Source organism: Monodelphis domestica, chromosome 2 (genome assembly GCF_027887165.1).
Source record: "Monodelphis domestica isolate mMonDom1 chromosome 2, mMonDom1.pri, whole genome shotgun sequence".
NCBI lineage: Eukaryota > Metazoa > Chordata > Mammalia > Didelphimorphia > Didelphidae > Monodelphis > Monodelphis domestica.
In genome coordinates, this window is record NC_077228.1 from 440,439,608 (window position 1) to 440,464,458 (window position 24,851).

At 33.5% G+C, this 24,851-nt stretch overlaps 1 protein-coding gene across 9 annotated transcripts in view; it reads left to right on the plus strand.

Annotated features, from left to right (window-relative positions):
* TULP4 (TUB like protein 4) overlaps window positions 1–24,851 on the plus strand; it is a 369,572-nt gene that overhangs the window by 325,096 nt on the left and 19,625 nt on the right. For all 9 annotated transcript variants that reach the window (XM_056818995.1, XM_056818998.1, XM_056819000.1 and 6 more), the window contains 6 exons: window positions 6,872–7,096; window positions 8,287–8,521; window positions 10,539–10,683; window positions 13,889–14,033; window positions 14,843–14,936; window positions 17,672–17,815. In XM_056818995.1, coding sequence (XP_056674973.1) covers window positions 6,872–7,096; window positions 8,287–8,521; window positions 10,539–10,683; window positions 13,889–14,033; window positions 14,843–14,936; window positions 17,672–17,815 — 988 coding nt within the window. The remainder of the gene's footprint in view (window positions 1–6,871; window positions 7,097–8,286; window positions 8,522–10,538; window positions 10,684–13,888; window positions 14,034–14,842; window positions 14,937–17,671; window positions 17,816–24,851) is intronic.

The window sequence follows — 24,851 nt, forward strand, 5'->3', positions numbered from 1 at the left end:
ACCAAATAATAAAGGAATTGACAGAAAAACTCAACAGCTGAGGGGAAAATTCACTGGAGAAATCAACTCCCTAAAAACTAGAATTGGCCAAAAGGAAAGAGAGGCACAAAATCACATAGGAGAAAAAAACTTTAACAACAGAATGGACCAAGTGGAAATGGATGCAAAAGGAAAGAAGAAAGAGAAACAAAACCCTGAAGAAAAAATACTTTAAAAAGTAGGATTGGTCAAATGGAAAAGGAAAGAAAAACTGAAGAAAGAAAATAACTTTCTAAGTTAGGATTGGGCAAATAAAAGCTAATGAAAACATAAGACATCAGTAAACAATAAGAAAAAATTAAAAATAAATAAGAATATAGATGAAAATCTACAATACTGTGAAGGGCTAAATTTTAGGGAGCAGGAGTTTGATCAAAAGCCAGTGTGCAGTTTATTAAACGCAAAACACTAGTTTATTATTAGGAAATATGGATAGGAAATAGGAAGGAGGAAAGTGAAAGTAATCTTACAATAGCTTGTAACTATAACCCAGATCCCAATCCTAACTAAATTTCTCTAAAAAACCCTACATCTATCTGCCTCAGAAGGTAATATCTTCTGTTAAGCCAAAGCCCTCACCTAATCTCCTGTTCTCACTATATACCTGTCTATCCAAGTTATCAATGACCAATAAGGCTATTAAGGCCTCATTCTGTTTCTTTGTCTCCAATCAGAGAGAGTGCTAGCAACACCCCCCTCTCCCTAGGAAAGCCAGAGACTCCAAAGCCCTTTTCAGTTATCTCCAACTGACTAACTCCACCCCCCTGCCTATACCCTTCTAATTGTTACTAACTGACAAGCTTTACAGCAGGGGGTCTCTTACCAAAAAAAAATCTTATTACTCCTTTTCCACTTAAATATAAAAAGTAGAAATTAATAAAAAACTATCTTAACATATCCTCCCTGAATCATTGGGAGACCAGTCTCCCCAGGGGATCTTTCAAATAAAACTATCCTATAACTTTATATTATAAACCGAGAGAAGTAAAAAGAGAAAGTAAAAAAGCAAACCAATTCTTGCAACATGCAAGTCTCAATATACAATTCCAAATATTTACAATTATAGAAATCATAATCACAAAATTCATACTCTATATAAATAAAACCTATTCCTATGCTTTACAGAAATAAGAACCTAAAGATATTAATTCAAATACACCCTACAATTACTATACACACAAAAATTATACAAGAACCTTCTATACACATTATATACCTCTAAAAATAAACAAGAACCTTATCTATACATTATTTACATCTAATATTTACCATATATATGCAATTAATACATCTAAGATATATATATATATATATATATATATATACATCTAACATTATACATCTAATATATTCCCCCTAGGAGGTTCTAATCTCAATATATACATTTATACATCTAATATATTAAATATTTAATATATCCCCCCAAGGAGGATCTTGATCAACAGTTATAACACTTTACCATTTACTTATCAGTTAGTTACTTTAACCTTTTCCTATAACAGTATATTTATAACTTTTTTATAATCCTATAAAAGTATTTTTATAATTATTTATACATAAAACTAATCAATCCTATAACAAAATATATAACAAATAACATAATAAAATAACATAACATAAATGATACACTTACTCATTACATTCCATTTTAAACCATTATGTATGAGAAACTTTATTTACCCACAAAGTTCAATATCCTTAAAATAATGTCCATTTGTAGTAGTCCTTGTAGTAATCCAATGTTCTTATAAATATTATCCATTTGTAGTCTTCTTCTTGAATTTCAATGCCCTTAAAAACAGTGCCCAGTTGTATCTGTAGTCTTGTCCTCAATATAAGCCGCTAATCATTTTTGATGGCAGATGTCTGGAATGGACCTTCCTAGGCAGTCTTGAGTTGCTTCTGTTCACTGAAAGGTTTTTACATAAACTGTAAAACCTGTAAGAGTCTTTACATTTTACCTATAGTTCCTAGACCATAAAATAAAACTCTGGAAATTGGTGTTAAATACAAACATTAATAACGTTAACATTTTTGACATCATTTGGAGCAAAGAATCATGTTACAATGTGCTTCATAAGCTATATAGGGAAGAATGTACTGGGATAACTGTTGAAATTATATTTGGGTCTGGAAAATCAAATATTTTACTATTTGATTCAAGAGTCCTTTCTTCCCCTGGCAAACCTTCATAATGGACCATGTGCACCTCTCTGATATTTCTCCTTGAGGAGGATTTACATTTTGGCTATTATGAAGACATGCCCCATTGAGGATATATTGTAACAAGTCATTTGCCTCAGTTTGGTTACTGTTTCTTTTATTCCCATAATTTCCAAAATTGTTACTTTGGAAATTATTTCTGTTGTTATTATTTCTAGAATTGTTATTGTTTCTAGAATAATTATTCCCAAAGTTTCACCATTTTTTCTAAAATTGCTCTCTTACTAAAAAAAATTACTCCTTTTCCTCTTAAATATAAAAAGTAGAAATTAATAAAAAACTATCTTAATAATGCTTTACTGGAAAAACAGACTGACCTAGAAATTAGATCTAGCAGAGATAGTCTAAGAATCACTAGAATACCTGAAACCCAAAATTAAAAAAGAACTTGGACACCATTTTTCAAAAAATCATCAGGGAAAATTGCTTTGATATCTTTGAAGAAGAGGGGAAAATAGACATTGAGATAATTCACCAATCACCTCCTAACACCCCAAAATAAAATACAATAATTCCAGAATTCCATGGCCAAGGAAAATGTACTACAAGCATCTAGAAGGAAACAATTCATATATCTTGGAGCCACAGTAAGAATTACAGAGGACCTAGAAATTCCTACGTTACAGGACCAGAAGGCATGGAATATGATATTCAGAAAGGCAAAGGGCTACAACCAACAATTAACTACCCAGCAAAATTGAGCATAATCCTCCAGGGGGAAAAATTGATCTTTAATGAAATAGAGGAACTTCAGGGTTTCTTGACCTCTTGACAAAAAAGCCAGTGCTAAAAAGAAAATTTAATTAGCAAATTCAGCACTCAAGAGAAGCATAAAAAGGCAAATTGAAAACTTAAGAGTTTTGTTAATGTTGAATTGAATGCATTCATACCTGGGAATGTGATGATTGAAATAATTAAGATATCTATGAAAGAAGGAAGGAAATTAAATAAGATGGGCTGATATATCCCCCCTCCCCCAGTTCCAGAAGTACTATTTGTGAAGGACTAAACCATTATCAGTAAAGCAAGTCTACAGGATAACAACAAGGGACTCGTGATGAAAATGCTATCCACAGCCTAAGAAGGAACTGTTGGAATCTGAGTCAGATCAAAGCATTTCATCTTCCACTTTATTTCCTTCATTGTATGTGCCATATGTCTCCTACTGTGACATGAACAATATGGAAATAGTCATTGCATGAAGTACTGCTATAAAATATATCAAACTATTTACTGCCTAGAAAGGGGGGGGGGGGGTAAGGTAAGGGAGGTAGGGGGAAATCCACATCCTAAAATGTCAGAAAACAATTGTCAAGAATTGCTTTTACATGTAACAGAATAAATCAATAAATGTTTTTTAAAATACAGTATTCCATACTACATTCTAAGTAGATATGTGACTTTAATGTTAAAGATCATATTATTAAGAATTAGAAGAGAATCAGATTGTATACATCTCTCACAGCTATGGGTATGTGAAATATATACAATTTTAACATTTTGTTTTCTTTCTACATGTGTCATACAGTATTTGATTTTTTTTTCTTTTCTCATATTTTGCCTTTGAAGCACACGTCACTAGTATTAAAAAGATTTTAACTGTTTTACTTTTTGCAATAGCATAATCTAAGATGTCTGTTTACCTAACATATAAGAGCATACCCAAAAGGCTTTGGACTATGGCAACCTGCCACTAGTTATTTAAATATCATTAGATTTTTGCTCAATGACTATGTTTAATCCAAGGACAAATGGACCACAAAGGAGCATAGAATTTGACCTGCAAAGTGCCAAACGAGCACAAAAAGGCAAAAGAAACCAAGCCAATCCTACAGCACAAAAAGCACAATGACTTGATCATGTGTGAGACTCAAGATTGCAGCTGTTTAACATGTGTTAAATACAGGACTTCCTCATACCACACTCCATATCAAGAGCATATAACATTGATTGTTCTGGCTCCATTATCCTGAAAAAGCGAAGAAAAGGATTGAACCAGGGAATTCTAATTCCCAATTTTCTTGATATCTAGTCTCTTTTTTCTATTTTTTTCTCATGATGTGACAACTTACTGTAATCTGGGATGCTAAATTGAGTTACTGAGTGAGTGTTGTTGCCCACTTATGGAACATGGATTGCTACAAGAACCTGTGGTGATTTGTGGAATTTTTTTTCTTTTTTCCTTCTTCCCAGAATTTTTTTCTCTCAAGTTTTCTTTTTATATTTTATATTTCTCTCAGAGGTTTTTTTTTTTAATTTCTTTGACTTCTTTGATGTTTTTGATACTTGATTCATATTCCTTATGACTCGGCCATATATTCCTGTATAATTCCTATGTGTATCCCTGTATCCTTGGTGGGGGGAGCATTATTATTTTCTTCAGGCAAGGGACTATGTTATTGTTGTGAACTTTGACTTGAATTTGAGCCTAATTTAGAACAAGAAACTACCTCCCAGAATCTAGAAGGCGTCATCAAGATGCCTGTAGAGAATACACCAGAAGATTCAGAGTGAACTTTGAAATATGGCAAATTTGAACTTTGAGGGGGTTGAAATGCTTTTGTTTTTAATGTACACTCTTATGCCAAAGGGGACTGGCCCTTAATTGGCTTTTTATTTTTGGTTTTGTTCTTTTTCTCTTGTATTTATTTCTTATCCCCAACTTATTGTAATTTCCCTTTACAAACTGTAATATTTGTATATACCTCTAGTTCAAGTTACAAGTTAGTTATGTTTTCATGATCCATTGGGGAGACTGGTCTCTCAAAGGATAACATGGGGAATGTATTATTTAGAATGTATACTCCAAACTACATTTCCCACAATCCCCTTTTCCTTTTTCTGTACATGTGTCATTGGTTAATTTGGTATTCAGTTTCTATTTCCTCCACACTGGTCTCTCCCCCAGAATCTCTCTTGGGCTTGGACTGGTATAGAGGAAGGAAGCAGCTTTTCTTTCTCTGGCATTACTTTCCCTTTACTCTAAATTGATTTTAAGAAATAGTATTAAAATAATACTTGGAGGATCATATTAATTTTAATCTTTACAGGTAGAAGATATATACTTAACCAAACAAAGGGACAGAGCCAATTATAGGAGATAAAGTAGATAACTTTTTATTATATGTAAGTGAAAAGCTTTTATACAAACAAAATTAATATGCCTAGGATAAAAAAGGAATTGGTTAAATAGTTACAGTTTTAAAAGTTTTGGTATCAAATTCCTCTGGTATTTGATATCCAGCATATGTTAATATAGCCGTATGTAAAACCAAAACCTGAATTGATTAGAAGTCAAAGGATATGAATAAACAGTTCTCATAAGAAGAGTTGCAAACTATTAATAATCATATAAAAGAATGTTCCATGCCACAAGTAATAAAAGAAATAAAAATACAAACAATCCTGAGATTTTACTTTACCTTCTTCAAACTAGAAAAATGACAAATGACAATGATCAACAATGGAGAGGTTAGTTAAAATAGTCACACTAGTGTATTCTTGCTTTATGAGTCAGTAAAACCATTTTGGAATGCAATTTGAAATTACCCAAATACATTGTACCTACTTGTAACTTTAACCTATCCTTTTGCATAAAAGTTGTTCATTATAGACGTTTAAGGCTTTTTTGATATATTTTTCAAATATGCTGATTTTTCTCTTTTTATCTTTAAAAATTCTCTTTTGTGGGATGGATAAGAAGAGGAATAGGGAAATATAATAGAGAAAATTATAGTGATTTTAAAAATCAAGACATCAATAAAAAATTATTTAAAAAGATAAACTACATAGTGCCTAGTTTCTGACCTTTGAAACCCCTCAAGGCTTTAATGAAGTTAGAACTCCATATGCTCAGAAAAGTAATTGAGAATTAATAAATTATCCTATATTCCCATTATACTTCTCTCTGGAATAATCTTATCAATATCAACTTCAAGTTTTGAATTTTCTCAGGAAAAGCTGTCTTGATTTATATAGGAATCAATGATTTCCCTTTTCCTGCCCCTATGAATCTTCCCTTGTCTATACTCTATCTATGGCCACATTTTTAGTAGCATTAAGAAAAAGGAAATAAACACTAGGGGAGTAAAGCATTAGGAATTGCTTCTAACTCTTCTTCCTTCCCTTCTCCAAGCTTTCTTTCCCCTTGACCTTTTCCAACTATAAAAATCGATTACAGAAAACAGAAAGAAAATTGTATTATTTCTCACTACCTCAACTTGCCTTGCTCTCCCTAAGCAATTGAAACGAGTACTGGCATGCTATGGTGACTCTGCTTTTGCTGTTAGGACTATATAATTTATATATGAATATACATACACACACATATATGTAACTGCTATACTCTAGTCACAGTAGTTTAAAAATCTCATCATTCATTCTCTCAAAGAGCATGCTTTCTCCTGGGTGTTATTGTCAAAGAGTAGATATTCTTGGGAACCAAATTAAAAATTCTAAGTATACTGTGCTGTAACAAGGTTTGGAATCATTTTTGCTTAAATAGTTTGGGGTTTGTTTGTTTGTTTGTTTGTTTTTTCAAAAAGGTCTAGGAAGTTGACTTCACCACTTAATGAAAATAGTGAACTTTTACAATATCATCTTTCTACAGCGTCCCATAATCTCCATTTGTTGGGGCCACCGCGATTCACGCCTGCTTATGGCATCTGGACCTGCCCTGTATGTGGTTCGTGTAGAACACCGGGTCTCTAGTCTTCAACTCTTATGCCAGCAGGCTATTGCCAGCTCCATTAGGGATGACAAGGACATCAGCAAGTTAACCCTGCCACCAAGGCTGTGCTCATACCTCACCACTGCCTTCATTCCAACAATTAAGGTAAGAAAAACTTAACGCTTCACTTCTCTTGACATATATATACTTTGCTGACCCCCAAATAGGAGGACTAATAATAATAGGCAGGAACAGCTGAATGAATGAAGAAAGCAAATCACCTGTTCATGCTGGCTAAAGAGCAAATTAAAGTAGTAAACAGGGAGCAGAGTTGTAATAACAAAATCTTATTGTATTTATCTGCTTACTACATTTAACAGGAGTAGTAATTTTTATTTCTCATGAAGCAGCTATGTGGCACAGTGAATAAATTGCTGGCCTTGGAATTAAGAAAATCTGTGTTCAAATATCGCTTCATACATGCACTTACTGTCTGTGCTCCTGAGAAAGTTATTTAACTCTCTGTGCCTTAAATTCCTCATCTTTAAAATGAAGATAATAAGAGCACCTTCCATTCAGGGTTATTGAAGATTGAATGGTGAAGTAGAAAGTATAATTGGTATCCTTATAGAGGAGGAAACTGAAAACCTAAGTAAGGACCTAACATGAAAGGACTGAACTAGAAAGTATAAGAACTAAAACTCTTAAAATTGCAAGGACAAACCCCAATTCCAGAAGAACTATGATGAAACACTCTCCTCATCCCCTTTCAGAGGGAAATACACTTAAAATAAAGACAGACAGACATAGCCAATGTGGAAATTTGTTTTGTTTAACTATGCATGATTTGTTACAAGAATTTTATTTTTCCTTTTTTTTTATTTTTATTTTTTAATTGGGTTTTTTATGAGTGTGAGGAAAAAAGAAAGGATTTAAACTCCTGATTAAAAGTCTAGTGCCCTTTCTTCCTTTATCATGTTGTTTCTTTTAGGTCATTTGTCCAAGTTAATATTTATAACTTAGCTGCCATATACTTGTTATATACCATCCATTTTTCTCAAAGAAATTAAAGTGAATACTGAATGTGTTAAGTCATGTTGCAGAATAATACTCTATAAAGACTTTCAAATCTAGTTTTTATCTTTTCCAACTCAGCACACTTGATGCTTATCTCCTAGTCAGTACATAAGCCTTAGCATCAGTATTTTTTTTGTCAAAAATGAAGGAATGACAGTCAATATTGTTTGTCAACAATGAAAAAAGGAATATCCATTTAAAAAGAAACTGTTTTGATTTTAATTTTATTTCTGTTATCTCTTTAAATAATACCTGTTCTTATTTATGTTTACTCTTAGCCCCCTATCCCAGACCCCAACAACATGAGAGACTTTGTCAGCTACCCAACTGCCGGTAATGAAAGACTCCACTGCACGATGAAACGTACAGAAGATGATCCCGAAGTGGGGGGCCCTTGTTATACTCTCTACTTAGAATATCTTGGTGGATTAGTACCCATACTGAAAGGACGTCGTATTAGCAAGCTTCGACCAGAATTTGTCATCATGGATCCAAAAACAGATGGCAAAACAGGTGAGACACTTTTTATTTACAGAAAATGCTATTCTAGTATAGAGCCATAGGAGATTACTTTGTTCAGAACCATATTAAAAATAAAAGTATTTATGAAAATGAAGCTTTTGTTGTATAAAGACAAAAAAATAATCCCAAAGCATGTTCCTTTCCCAAGAATTTCTTTGGATATGCTTTCAGAAAATTTTGACTTCTTTTCTGAAAAATGTTTGGGGCCTTAAGTAAATTTTCACATCCCATAAGATGAAGTTCAGCCAGCTCATTAATCTCTTAACTAGGAGAAATAGCCCTTCACCTCCTTCTCCCACAATAAAAATTAATAAAAGGAAATAAAAATTTCTCATAACACATCTTCTCTTGCCCTGAGTCTTTATCCTTCTCCTTTAGCTGAAGACCTTCTCTTTATCACTTTGTTCCTTCTCTTCCTTTTCATGTGCTTCTACTATAGTATTTCTCCTTTTCCCTTCCCTAATCTTCTTCATTTCTCATCCTTCTCTATTTTCTTCTAACCTTTTCATTCAGTTGGAGTCCTTCATTTCATTTTTCTTCAGTTTCTGCACAAATACTTCCAGATTTCCCCTCCTCATATTCCATCTCTGACTTTAAATTCTGAAGTCTTCCTAAAGGCTTTCACAGTTCCTTTCTCTTCTTCAGTCACTTCCCTTTTCTTCTTGTTCCTTCTCCCATGGAAGTTGGAGTGTGTATGTAAGACTCCAAAAAAAATCATAAATTATGTTTTTGCATCTTGTCTGCTAAAACTATTCAAAACTTAAACTAGTTAGTTTCATACCTCATGGGTTCTTATTCAATGATGAATTAGATGTGAGCAGTAAAATAATTTTCAAAAGTGGGATAACAAATTGTTGACACTTGTTTTGACTTTTAGGGAGAAGTAAAGCTGGGCTAAACAGGGGTTACTTCAAAGGTCCTTGATCTCAGATACTACCTTCCCTCTACCTTTTATCAATTCTTTTGAGCTAAGGAGAGAGGCTTAAAATTCAGATGTTCCAATAACCCTATCAATAATTTGCATCTTAGTATGAATTACTTTAATACTATTTTTGTTTTGTTTTCCATTAAAAGCTGATCTGAGATAATGGCAATCTTGTTGCTGGGTGACAAACTATGGGGGTGACAAACCTGAGAGAGCTGCAAAAAATGAAGTGGATATCTTTAGACCAAATTAGAGATGTGACATAGGATGTAGAAAAAGGTTCAAAAGACAACCTAAAAACTATGTAATTTTGCTTTGGGCTCCTTCCATTGAAAATCATCTTGCCCACCAGCATTGCCTCATTAGTGTTTTACTTGGACCAAAGATATGCCAAGATGATTTGGAATTGTCCTAGATACAGTAACCTTAAAGGAACTGAACCTTCTGCCACACAGGTATATTCAAGCATTCCAAATAAATATCTCCTTATAATTAGAACAGTTTCGAATCATAAAGGTTGGTCCTACTGCCATCCTGGCTTCATTCTCAGCAAGTAGTTTCATTGTATTTTTCATAATTAACTATGTTATGAATATGTTCATCCTCACCTCTTTGAGAATTCCTGAATTTTATCTTTTTTTCTTAGCATCTCTAACATGCTTGGGACCTACTTATAAACCTTCACAATATTTAACAAAAGAGCTCTGGGATAAGCCCTGAAGGTTCCATTGGTCCTAGAATTAGCCTAAATTCCAGGGAAATATCTGACCACTTGATGTGAATTCAGCTGGATATCTGCTAGACTCTTGAGACACAATAGACAGTTTATCCATTTTGTTTCCAATAATTAACAAAATAAAAACTGCCATAATATTGTGTGCGTTCTATGAGGTATTAAATGGAAATCATCATCCTCAATCCCCAAAGAATATGCTTTTCTCTCTATACACCTTAGTAAGTGGAAAGATGTAGCTTATGAAAGAGGATCATCCACTGGCTTTTAATAAATGGTTATTGAATGGTGTGGGATCATAACATTACCATAATATTACTTAAGTTTGGCGGGGTGTTCTATCTTCCCAGATGAAATCTATGGAAACAGTTTGATTTCTACCATGATTGACAGCTGTAACTGTTCAGACTCCAGTGATATTGAGCTGAGTGATGATTGGGCTGCCAAGAAATCTCCCAAAATCTCTAGGGCTAGCAAATCACCTAAACTCCCCAGGTAATCTCAGCTTTTTGTAAGATTTTATGTCCTTGTAGAAATGTTTATGTCTGTACATTCATATATATTCAAACATTGTTATTTGTATTTGTCTCAACATTTACAGCAAAGAGTTGGGCAAAGCCTGGGGTGGGAAAAAATATTATAAGATCTTTCATCAGAAAGATTCTACCTAGAAAAATTAGAGCTTTGACTTCCCCTCCCCCTTCTTGAATAGAAAAGACACTCAGGAAAACCTATCTAGCCCTTGAAATTCTTCTCTATGGGTTCTTCGTGATAATTTCAGTATAGAAATGCTCTTCTGACTCATTTTTTTCTATCTCAAACTGGAAACAAAGATAGGGCATAATTTGTCTAGTGGTTTGGAGAATTTTTGGATGAAATGCTTATAACCCTCTAATTGAAAGAAATATGTTAAAAAGAAAAACTTTTGGTGTCTGCTGGCTCCCTAAGGAGTTGTCTTTAAGACTGGCAAAGCTTTGTAGTAATGAATACAATTAGTGGAAAGACCAGCAGAGTGGGAGTCAAGAGACCTAGGTTTTAGTTCGAACTCTGCTATTAACTAGCTGTAGGACTGTGAATAGCAAGTTTTTTACTTTCACTGGCTCTTAGTTTTCTCATTTGTTCAGAGAGGGTTTGAAGTAGGTGTTCATAAAAATCCCTTGCTATTCTAAAATGCTCTGACAAGACTTTGTACTTCTGAAAGCCCAGAGGGCATAATAAGGAAGGAACACTCTGAACTCACCCAAATTCACTTCCAAATAATTTTTAAAAATGCCTCAAAATGAATTCACATAAGGAAGCATGAAAGAGTTAATACAGTGGAAGGGAAAATTGGGGTGGCAATGGCAGGCAATATTTGAACTTTATTTTCATTGGAATTAGCTCAAAGAGTATGGACACTCAGTTGGGTATAGAACTCTTTCTTACAGTGAAGTAGGAAGAGAGAGGGAAATAGAGGAGGGGGTAGTGATAGAAGTAAAAGCCAGTTGAGGGAGGCAGTGGTCAGAAGCAAAACATTTGTGAGCAGGGAAAGACGGAAAGGAGAGGGGATAAATAGCAGAAAAATTAGATGGAGGGAAATACACAGTAATCATAACTGTGAATGTCAATGGGATGAACTCACTCATAAAACATAAGTGGGTAGCAGAGCGGATTAAAAACCAAAATCCTACAATATGTTGTTTACAGAAAACACATCTGAAGAAGAGAAACACATAAAGATTAAAGGGCAAGGGGCTGGAACAGAATCTATTATGCTTCCGCTGAAATTTTAAAAAGCAGTAGTAGCAATCATGATCTCAGACAAAACAAAAGTAAAAATAGATATAATTAAAAGAGATAAGGAAGGAGATTATATCTTAATAAAAGCTACTATAGATAAGAACATAATATTAATCCTAAATATATTTTCACCAAATGGCATAGCATCCAGATTCTTAAAGGAGAAGTTAAATAAGTTACAGGAGGAAATAACAAAACTCTACTAGTGGGGAACCTCAACTTTCCCCTCTTGAGAACTAGATAAATCTAGACAAAAAATAAACAAAAAAGAAGTTAAGGAGATGAATAGGATTTTAGAAAGTTAGCTATGATAGATCTCTAGAGAAAATTGAATGGAAATAGAAAGAAATATACCTTTTTCTCAATGATATATGGCATATATATAAATATTGACCATGTATTAGAGCATATAGCTTCACAACTAAATGCAGAAAAGTAGCAATGGTAAATTTATCCTTAATACAATATAAAAATTACATTCAATAAAGAGGCTCAGAAATATAGATTAAAATTAATTGGAATCTAAGTAATCTAATACTAAAGAATATGGTCAAAGAACAAATCATAGAAATAATTAATGGCTTCATTAAAAAGAATAACAACATTAAGACAACATCCCAGAATTTATGGTATTCAGCCAAAGTAATACTAGAGGAAAATTAATGTCTTAAATGTATATATCATCAAACTAGAGAAAGAATAGATCAATGAACTAGATGTGCATGTAAAAACTATATGGAGAACAAATTTTAAAACCAACTATAAACACCATATTGAAAATCCTGAAAATCAAAGATTTAAAAAATTGAAAGTTTAAAAAACCATTGAAATTAATAAGACAAAAAGCTGATTTTATTAAAAAAAAACAATAAGATTGTTAAACCATTGGTTAATTTGATTTTTAGACAAAGAAAAAAGAAAACCAAATTTATAGTATCAAAAATAAGGTTAAACAATGATACATATAAAACCCAGTGGAAGAACTATTCATTGGTTCTGGGAGGAGGAGAGAGGAGAGGAGCAGAGGGAAAGAACACGAATTATGTAACCATGGGAAAATATTCTAAATTAATTCAATAAAAAGTGAAAAAAATTAAAAGGGTAAATTCACCACCAATGAAGAAGAAATTAAAATGTGCATATATGTATTGTGTAAAAAATAAAAACTTGCAATATACATGCATATTTGTTTTTATATATGTATATATAAATTCTGAAATAGCTATATGACTATAAGTGAAAACTATTGTTCTTCTCTAATATTCATCAGCAACTATTATGTGCCCAGGCTGATATATTCCTGTGTAAACTGATGGGATGATGATGATGATGATGATGATGATGATGATGATGATGATGATGATGATGATAGCAGCTAAAATTTCTATATCACTTAATATGTGCCGGATACTGTGTTTTACAATTGCTATCTCATTTGATCTTCACAACTACCATGGGGAATAGGTGTTATTATTATCCCCATTTTACAGATGAGGAAACTGAGGCAAACAAAGGTTAAGTGGCATGTCCAGGGTCACACAACTAGTAGGTATCTGAGGCCAGATTTGAATTCAGATCTTTCCAGGACCAATGCTATATCCACTTTTCCACCTGGTAGCAATACATCTTGGAAATAATTATAGATATTATCTATTTGTACAAAATTCAGTCATTTTTCTTTTCCTCCTCACAAAGCAAAGAAAGTAAGATACTGTGCCACTGATACATTTTGTTAAATTAAGAGCTTTAAATTTAAGCTTAGCTATTAGAACTCTCCATAAATGAGTTAAACAAGGAATAGGAATTGGGTATTCAAAGACACAATTTGAAGATTTGAGATAATTATTTGATAAATGATATGTGTAGTTTTACTATTTCTACCTGTGAGTGCTTAATCATATTTAATCCTGATTTCTGGCAGAATCAACATTGAAGCCCGCAAATCTCCAAAGTTATCCCGAGCTGCTCAAGAGATATCCAGGTCCCCAAGGTTACCAATTAGGAAACCTTCAATTGGCTCACCAAGCCTAACTCGGAGAGAGTTTCCATTAGAAGATATCACTCAGGTAGTATATGCCTTCCAAGTTCACATTGTCTTTTTTGTATCCACAACACCTGTTTGATTTTGATAAGCTTGCCATGATTCTTTTAGTTTGCTTTTTAACTTGATGACTGCTGGTGGGGCAGAGAGAAGTAATTTGTGGCATTACAGTTATCAGTAAGCCTCAAAAGTAATCAAAGATAAAATATTCTCAGAGAGTGAGATGCTCCCTTTTCTCTAGTCCTTCAATTTCCAGATTGCAAATGAAAGTTTGGTGCACAAGGAAAGTAGTGATATTACATATTCCTTAAGTAGAAGATATGACACAAATCTAACAGATATTGACCTGCAGTTACAAAGTGTGAAGTAAGAATATTAACAATATGGTGTTATATATTAAGGTATTTTATAGCAATGTAGACACCTATATAAAGATTTATTATATAATAGAAACTCTAAACAGTTTTCTGTAGGGCAATCAGCTCCAGAGTCATAATCCATCTTTTGGCTGTTTTTTGTTTTGTTTTGTTTTTTTCAGATAGTTATGTTGGCTAGCTACGAGAAAAGTAAAAAAGGCAATACAATAAAATTAAAGACAAGTTCCCAAATAAGATATTTTTTTCTTTACTCCAGATGTAGAGGAGATTCTCCTGTGTTACTTAACACACTAGAGACCTAAAAAAGGAGAGACTTATAAGAAAACATATTAGAGAGTTGGTATCTGTTCTGAGAAATAATATGCTCTTAAAATTGACTGTAATACTAATTCAGCATTCCTGGCAAATAGCAAAATTATAAATCAGTTTGTGGTTTTTCTTTTCTTTTTTTTCACAGCACAACTATCTTGCTCAGGTTACATCGAATATCTGGGGAACCAAATTTAAGATTGTAGGTTTGGCTACTTTCCTGCCAACTAACCTTGGTGCAGGTAATAATTTATTCATCGTTCTCTGTTTGTTAATCTACACAACTGGATTTGAAAGAGAGAATGGACTACTGTGCTACTGTTACTCTGCAGGTTTATTTTGTCTTCAGTCTTGAGCAGGTGGCACAATAGATAGAAAACTAGAACTGGGCTCAAGAAGAACTGAGTTCAAATCTAGCCTCAGACACTTATTGTCTCTGTAAACCTGGGCAAGTCACCTAACTGTTTCCTCAACTGTAAAATGGTAGTAATAGTAGCAGCTACCTCAGAGGGTTATTGGTGAGGTTAAAATGAGGTTTTATTTATATAGTGCTTAGTAGAGTTTTTGGAACAGAGTAGGCATTACATAAATGCTTATTCTTTTGAGATAATATAGTTTCTTTATAAATAGAATAACATCAGTGTAGGAAAACTGTTCTAGACCTTTGCAATTAGATTGAAATAAAATAAGAGTAGCTATTGGTCTACCTATAATTTGAAATGATTCTATAAATGCTAGCTATAGCAATAAGGCAAGAAAAAGAAGTGGAAAGAATAAGAACAAAAGGAGAAGAAATAAAATTACACTTTTTTGTAGATGATGTGATTTACTTAGAGAACTCTAGACATTCAATTAAAAATGATCAAAAATAATTTTAGTAAATTTGGAGGACATAAAGTAATCCTAAAAAACTCATCAGCCTTCCCTATATTATCAACAAATTGTAAAAACAAAAAATAGAAAGAGACATTTTATTCAGAGTAACTAGAAAATGAATGAAATATTTGGTAATTTACTTACCAAGACATATACTGCAATTATATGAATACAACTATAAAACACTCTTTACAGAAATAAATATTTAAGTAATTGGATAAAAAGTAATTGTCCATGGTTGTACCATACTCATGTAATAAAAATGGCATTACTACCTAAATTAATTTACAGAGTCAATGCCATTCCCATCATCTACTTAGTGATTTCTTTATAGAACAAGAGAAAATTGTAACAGAATTCATCTGGAAGTGCCAAAAGGAAAAGAATCTCATGAGAAACAATTTTTTTTAAGTGGGAAGAAAGGGTACCTAGAAATTTTAGATCTCAATAATAGTGCAGCTGAAAAGTTGATACTCATTCAAAATTTTTATTTAATTAAAAAATTTTATTTAATAAACCTAAGAAAACCAACTACTGGAATAAGGACTTGCTATTTGACAAAAATTACTTGGGAAACTAAAAAACTGTCTCAGAAAACTTAGACCCAGAGCAACATCTCACAACATATATTATAAAAAGCTTCAAATGGATGCATGACCTAATTATAAAAAGGTCATGTTATAAATGAGAGGATCAGGCATTAGGCATATCTTCCACACTGAGTTAAAGGGAAATTTCTTAAGCAAACAAGGTGGTTAGCAAAGCACATAGGAGATAAAATGAAAACTTTTGATTATGTAACATTGAAAAGTTTTGCACAAACTGAATCAGTGTATTAAAATTAGAAGAGAAAGGGAAAGTATTTATAGCAAATTTCTGAAATCATATATATTCATATATGTGTACACACACAAATATAGAAGGAAGGAAGGAAGGAAGGAAGGAAGGAAGGAAGGAAGGAAGGAAGGAAGGAAGGAAGGAAGGAAGGAAGGAAGGAAGGAAGGAAGGGAAGGACAAAAAGTCTAATGTAAATAGATAAAATAAGATAAATTCTCCAGGATATAAGTGGTCAAAAGGATTTGAATAGTCAGGTGTAAAAGAAAAAATGCTAGGTTCCTCCTCGTCCCTTTCAAATTGGCAAACCTGAGAGAGATTCTCTCATGATGACATTAAAATCTGTCCTGACAGGTCTGGATCTCAAAAATACAGACTGATCTTGCATATTTTTCTGAAATGCCTTATTTACTTTAATCTTAGAATCTGCATAGAATTTGTTTCAAATTGACAGTTCATGGAACATGAATTCTTACAATTCAAGAAGTATAAATAATCAGTCCTAGTGTCATCTAGGTAGAAATTATCTTTACAAAGAAAGTCAATAGATCTTCAGAAAAATCTTGCTACCACCTTTGTGTCACTCCTCTAGTCCTTCCTGTGGCTGTTAGAACTCATTCATTATTGGGATGTGTCACTGAGAACCATTATTGTGGCTTCACAATATTATTGTTAATAAAGCATGTCACAAAGAATTTCTAGTATCTTCTAATTTAAACAGTCTACCTATCAGAATTGTTTAACACAGTGTTCAAAGCTCCAAGATCAAATAGTATCTCATAATGTAAAAAGCACCTATAATACAAGTAGTTCCTCTCTATACTGTAATTCTCATGGTTTCCAGTCTTTGTTAAACATTAAAATGCATAATTATACTGCTGATTAGTTATTTTATTCTCTTACATCATTTTCAAATTTCCAGTTGATTCTATACTATTAAAGTTTTAAGTAGTTTTCTTAAATTGTGTATCTTACAAATATATTTTTTAAGCATGCCAAACTTGTGATTTCATTGTAAGACTACTAACTAAATGATGACTTGAACCAGAATTTGTATTTTGAATTCAGAGGTCTATATTTAGTGGTAAGGTTAGGTCCCATCATAGTCTAATACTAGAGCCAAGATTAGAAATTTCTAACTTACAAATCCGTGGCATAGGCTGGCTTGAAATTTTATTTCTCCTCTTATTCCTATGAATTGCCTGATGCTTACAATCTGCTTTTATGAAATGTCTTTCTTAATCACTGTATTCTTTCTTCCCTTTAGTAATCTATAAAACCAGCCTGCTGCATCTTCAGCCTAGACAGATGACCATTTATCTTCCAGAAGTACGCAAGATTTCCATGGATTATATTAATTTACCTGTCTTCAACCCTAACGTTTTCAGTGAAGATGAAGACGATTTGCCAGGTATGCTGAAATAAAGTAGCTTCTGTGCAGTTGTAAGTCTTGCATGTATTTGTAATTGTTTTTACCCTATTTCCTCAATTTTTTAAACCCTTACATTCCATTTTAGAATCAATACTGTGTATTGATTCCAAGACAGAAGAGTGGTAAGAGACAACGGGGATTAAATGACTAGTCCAAGATCACAGAGCTAGGAAGTATCTGGGGCCACATTTGAACCCAGGACCTCCCATCTTTAGACCTGACTCTCAATTCACTGAGCTACCCCATTCCTCAATTTCTGAAGATACATTTTCTTCTTAATGACAAAATACCAAATGGAAACCTTACTTGTTAATTTTTTTTAACCTTTACCTTTTGTCTTAAGATCAATATTAAGTATTGGTTCCAAGGCAGTCAAGTGGTAATGGCTGGGCAGGGGCCTTAAGTGACTTGCCCAGAGTCACACAATTAGGAAGCATATGAGGCCAGGAAGATGAGTCTATATGACTCAGCTGCCCCTCTCGGCTTTTAAAAGGGGGAAAGTAATATAATTCAATGTAAGTTGCAACATATACTAGTGTTCGTGCTCTATTTATAGTCTTGTAGAAAGCCATAAGAGGCTCCCCCAGCTGCAGTAGGGGTACAGGCCATTTAGGTATGCAGTAGGTGTCACACAATGACTTGTCTGAAATAAAGAAGAAAAGTTGGTAGAAAATGAAAGTGAATGGAGGTGTTGATCCTCATACCTAATGTTGAATAGGGCTCTCCCCCAATAATAATAATGATGATAGCTTATATTTATGTAATGTTATAGTTGATGAAGTGCCTTCCTCATAGCTACCTTTTGTGGTAAATATTGGAAGCATTATTATTCTCCACTTTACACAGGAGAAAACAAACTCAGAGGTTATTTGTTCAGTCCCATAACAGATAAGGGATAGATATGGGCCTTGGGCTTGGGCCTTCCAGCTGCCAAGTCCACTTCCCCTTCTTTCTGAGTTCTCTCACATTGCCACCCAAAGCACTCTCATATCTAACCCTATTAATATGAATAGATTTTTCAAAAGAAAAAAATACACAGTTCCCTACTGAATAATAATTATACCCAATAGACATTTTTGTTATAGGACCTATGATTCCATTAGTGTAGGGAAGTCCTAGAGAGAAAACTCCCTTCATTCAGTGTAGTTTAATGTTTGCTCTTCAACATAGACTCTTCAGAGCTGCCCAAAGCATGGAGAAGTTCTGTGACTTCCCCTGAAACTCTCAGACTGTCTTTTCTCTTCATTTATGTAATTTTTATTGTTGTTCTCTTATTAAAGACTAAAATCATCCCTGGCTTTGTTCTCAGAAAACAACAAATAGCTATAGCCATTCTTCATCATACCCCATGTGACTTCTTTTAAGTGCAGTTACACCCTTTTTCAGTGTCTCAGACCACTCAAGGCAGGTCTGAGCAGCTTTAATATACCACCTGCCAGCCAGACTACTGTCCTATCCTTCCCTCCAGCTATATTTCCTCACTTGTGTCACAAGTTAAATTTAACCAAAAAAGGTAAACTGAGGCATGCTTCTCTGAGCAAGATATGATTTATTAACAAGGGCATACTACCTGCCAATAAGAGAGTTAGTGACTGCCTCAGTTTCTAGCCAAAGAACCAGAAATGAAAATGCAACTTATTTTGATAAGTATAAAGCAAAGAACAGTACAAAAACCATATAATTGGCTGATATCATGGGAGTGAGGAATGATTGGTTACATTTAGAAAAGTGGGCACATATGCATGTTTGGGATCAGGGCCACTCTCTTTGTCATAAAGAAATATTTTATGAATTTATGGAAACCAGCTGCATCCCTAAATGATCAATAGTGGATTGGGAGTAACAAGTTGACTGTCTCCTGTGAATTGGATAAGACCACTTTTAATTTGCAAGAAAGAGCCTGAAGATGAGACAAGGTCAGCTAGTCCACTTCTCAAGGATAATACACAGACATTTTTCAGAAACTGAAGTTATATAGGAAAAGTATCCCTTGGCAAAAGGGATTTGCAGGTGCTGCTAAAATAACAATTCCCATAGAATTAGACCATTTTATATGAGAATTCTACTTCTAAAAAGTAGCTCAGAGTTTCTCCTTAATTTATTGATTGTGAAAAGCTTAAACCTTTGGCATCTAATTCTGAGAATGATTCAACTTTTGAATTCATGAGCTATCTCCCTTAGAGGCAGAGAAGAGCCTGAAGTTTGTTATATTGGGCTACATAATAAAATCATTTACAGAGTAAAATCAAGAACAAAATACAAGATTAATAGTTAAAATTAACCTGTTTGTTGGCTCTCACACATGCCAGGAGATTTCAACTTTCCCTTCGCTTTTATGGCAAGGAGAAAGAAAGGCAAATTCTTTTGGACCTGTCATAATCCCTGTAAATCTTTGGATTAGGTTACCTTTAAGATTTCTGCCTTTCCCTATAAGCATCCTTCTCAGCTACCCTCCAGTGCCTTGGGTGAAATGGTGCTATATGCTAGCTTGAGGGGAGAAAACTAGTCTGAATTACTGAAAGTTCTTATGAAGACATTTTTAAAAAGAGATCATTTTATTGCTTTTAAATATGTGTAATCATTAGAATTAGCTAAATTGTATTGACTAGTGTAGGGATTCATAAAAGATCTGCCTATAGTCAGTCGAACATTAAGTTTAAGGGTTTCAAAGACAAAACAGTTCCTGTCCTCAAGGAGCTTCTATTCTATCAAAATTATATATATACATATGTATATATATATGTATATATAAAATACAAAATAAATGCAATATAATTATATTATTAGTTGTAAATTATTATTTGAACAACTAGGTGGCACTCTGAATAGAGCTCTGGACTAAACTTAGAAAGACGAGTTCAAATTATGCCTTCAATGCTTCCTAGTTGTCTGAACCTGGCCAAGTTGCTTAACTTCTGTCTATATAAGTTTCCTTGTCTGTAAAGTGGAGATAATAATTTCCCAGGGTTGTTGTGAAGGTAAAATGAAATAATAAAGGATTTTGCAAACCTTAAAGTTCTATAAAAACACTGGCTACTGCTATTATTGTTATTTGTGTTGTTATTATAATCATTATTATTATTATTAGAGAGAGAGGAACTATTTAATGAATGGATGAAACTCATTTCCAATTGATCTGTTAGTTTGTTTGCATGTAAATCTAAGTTGCTTAAAGGTCCCAGAAAAATAGTATTATTGAATAAAAGAAAATCTATAAACATTTATGAATGCATTCTAGGCAGCATGCTAAATGTTGGGGATAATGAAGTAAAGTTAAAACCAGCCTATGCCCTTGCCCTTGAATTGTGTAGTTCTTTTTTTTTTTCAACAAGCCCTCTCTTTCATGAGTAGTGCAAAGGGAAACAAGTCTAGACATGAAATTATTACTCTTTTTGTATCAGTTGACTCTCAATCAGTGGGAGGGTTTTTTGCATGCAGGCACATGATTTCTCATTTCGAATTCTTAAAAAAATAGTTGCCAGGGACATATTTTTATATTCCTGTATACCAGAGAGCCTGAGGTTGGCTGGTGGATCATTGTAAGCTGCAGGGGGCTATGACAATTGGATGTTTACATTAACTTTGGCTTTAGTAACTTGAGCCCCAGTTCTTCCAGTATGGGTGAGATAGAGCCCAGTCTTTAGAAAAAAAAATTAATGAATGTTGGTGCAGTTTATCTAAAAAATGAAAAACCAAATGCAACTTTGTGTGCTTTCTTAGATTTAGAAGTTTTTGGATATTTCTTTTTTCAGTCCCAAATAAATTTTGGCTATTAAGATTATATTATTTTCATTATCATCTTCCTTTCCTATTGCTATTCATTGTTATCCGTTATGCCTCCACTAAAGTTCTGTTTGGATGCCCTGTCTTAATCAAGAGGTGACCCTGGGTTCTTAAAGCAGTATCTGTGAAGCACAGGCTCTGGACGTGCTTCAGGTATTACCCCCTTGATATATGTGTTTCTTGTCCAAGGATCGACCTAGCCAAATGAAGCTCTAGAGCCTCATCCCAAGGTTAGCCTCAGGCTGATAAATTTTTTTGATCACAGAAAGACTGTTTATAGATTCTTAAGAGGTTGTGTTCTGTGTCAGGTGAAGAGACACCCAGTATAACAGAGTATATCCATGAGGTATTACAGTTGTTAATGCAAAGAGAAAGTAGCATATTGCCTCATATCTAATGATGGTGAAAAGATAAAATACACATTCCTTTAGCAGAAAACCACCTCTAAATTATTTATATATATATAAATTAAATTAAATTATATATAAATTAGAATAAATTAAAAAATACATATATATATAAATTAAACCACCTAAAAATTACACAAAATGAAGAACTTCAGATGTCTCTGACAGGAAAAATTAGGAAAGGAGAAGAGAGATTAATTTTTCCCAAGAATAAAAACATTGTACTTTGCCCAGAAAACAATATCCCAAAATTAAAAGATTAGTATGAATTTTGTTAAATGTATTTACATTAATTTATCTGTTTTGTCCATCTGGTCTATTGGTGCATCATTCTGGAGGCATTCTTGGAGTGAGGACCCCTGACACTAACAATCATTCAGTCGATGGATGTTTATTGAGTATCTTCTAAGCTCCTCACACTGGGCTGGCACATCATCAAATGTAAACCACTTTATAGCAGGGACTTCTGTTTTATCTTTGTTCCCTCAGCACCTAGTACAGTGAGTGTATCATTGCTCTGAGATATAGTAGATGTTTCTTTTGTTAAACTGAATTGCAACACGGGGAAGTACGGTGGAGACAGGAAATCTGAAATCTAGGCTGTCAGCTTGTTGTGAGATTTTGAGAAAATACTTTTTTGGATTTCATTTTCCTGATTTATAAAATGAAAGATCAGAAAGTTTCTAAGGTCCCTTCCAGCTCTAATATTTTATGGTTTTTATATAATTGACTCCATTTAAGTAGCTTGATAAATTTAAATGTGCCAAATTAACAGAAGAATATTCATTGAAAGATTCTTAAAGTCTGAAATAATAGTGGTGTTTTTTGTTTTTACTGAAGATATGCATTCTATGTATTCACTTACAGGGGACTTTATTAATTTTAAATTTTAGCTAAACATGGATAGAGGAAAGATATAACTTTCTCTCGAAGAAGTACTTGTCCCTAATGATTTAAAGATTTAATCAAGAATTCCCTTCCAGTTACACAAGTGTACCTCACTTGAGCAACATTAATCACTGTAAATCCAGATTTATAAATAGCCAAAAAAGATAATTATTTGCTTTGCGAAATGATTCAGCATATGATTCCTTTAAGTAACAACTTCCCAAATACATTTTAAACAGCTACATACATAAATATAATTTATTCTGTGTTTCCAGACATGTATCACATTCTATTGTACTAAGCACTTGGTTCAGCACTAGGCAAGCAAATACGAGCAAAAAGAAAAACACTGTCTAAGGAGCTTACATTCTGATGGGAGAAGGCAGTGCACAAAGTGGAACTAAAAAATGGAATAAAGGGAGAGAAGTATCTACATGGGGTCATGGGGTCAAACTCAGAAGTAGAAAGGAAAGGGGATTGAGGTTGGCCAGCCTAAAACCTCCCACAAAATGGAGGTCACTGGAGGAACTCACAGATGAAAGAAAGGGGCTATAATTAGCCTGATGAAGGATGTTCCAGGGTAAGAAGGCTACATGAAAAGTTGTATGTACCAAGGTGAGAAACTCCCAGGGACTAAAGGGAGTTCCCACAAAATAAACTTTACCTGTAATTTAGTTGGTCTTCAAAGATATAGTCCTTAGGAATTCACATACAGCAGAATTACATTGTACAGGATAAACCAGTTAACTTTTTACTGTAGGTACAGACATCATACTGGCTGTTGAGCCAAAGCAATTCTCATGCAAAGTTTAGTCCTGTAAATTTTATCTATAATAATTAACAGATCATTTGGTTGAACTGCATAGATGTTGGTTTTACATTGGTTTTTTATTGCATTTCCATATTGTTGCTATTCCATTTCTTCTGGAATGCACCATAACACATTTTGTGTATACACACAAAATACATTATACATATGTGTGTGTATACTCTCAGGTGGTCCCTTAACACAGACGTATTCTGAGAAAACTAAAGGCCAGAAGGGAAAATGGCATGTATAGTCACAAGTTAAACACCCAGCACAGCTCCAGATATACAATGACTACTATTTCAAGATCATTCTCCGCTAATAAAATTGGGGCTAGTTTGATAGAATAATAATCATCACATTCTATATGACATAACTCAAGTCTATAATTTTCCCCTATCTTCTTTTCTTTCCATTTGGGTAAGTTGTGGGGATCTATTCTATTATAATGCATCAGATACTATTTCCTAATGTCATCAGAAAAGTTCAAGTATTAACTTCACTTTGTTAATGGAAATATCATTGTTCTTGTTGAATCATAGAATAAAAGACAGTTATTAGAATGTGCTTAGCTATGCAAAATGCTATTCTGAGCCTTTTAGAATTTTTCATAAGCTTTATCTTAAAGTGAACATTTTTTCATTTGAGTTTTAACAGGGAGCAGGGATGAAGTAGTAACAACTCCTTATGTAGGTTTGTGTATAGAATTATTTAAAATCTAAAATGACAGTAGCATGTATAAAAACAAATATTTTCTCCAGAGGAAAGTATCTATCAAAGTCCTTTTGTCCTATATGAAAAACAGAAGGGATAGGGGAATATGTAACATAAACATCATCCTTTACCTGAAACACATTTAACTCAAAAATCCAAACTTGTTTCACCTAAAATTAGACAGAATTGAAGTAGTGCTTTTCTCTGTGCTGGGCACCCATTGCTTTCCTACCTTGAAACAAGATTGCCTTCATGTTCCAGGCTTTCATTTGTGTAGCTAACATCAGACTTTCAGATGTAAGGAGCTTGTGGCTCATAGAAATAGGCTCTATCTTATGGTACTTGGAGCTGTACAGTACTTTTCATATCAATCAGGAAACATTTAGTAAAATCCTCCTGTGTACCAGTCTTGATG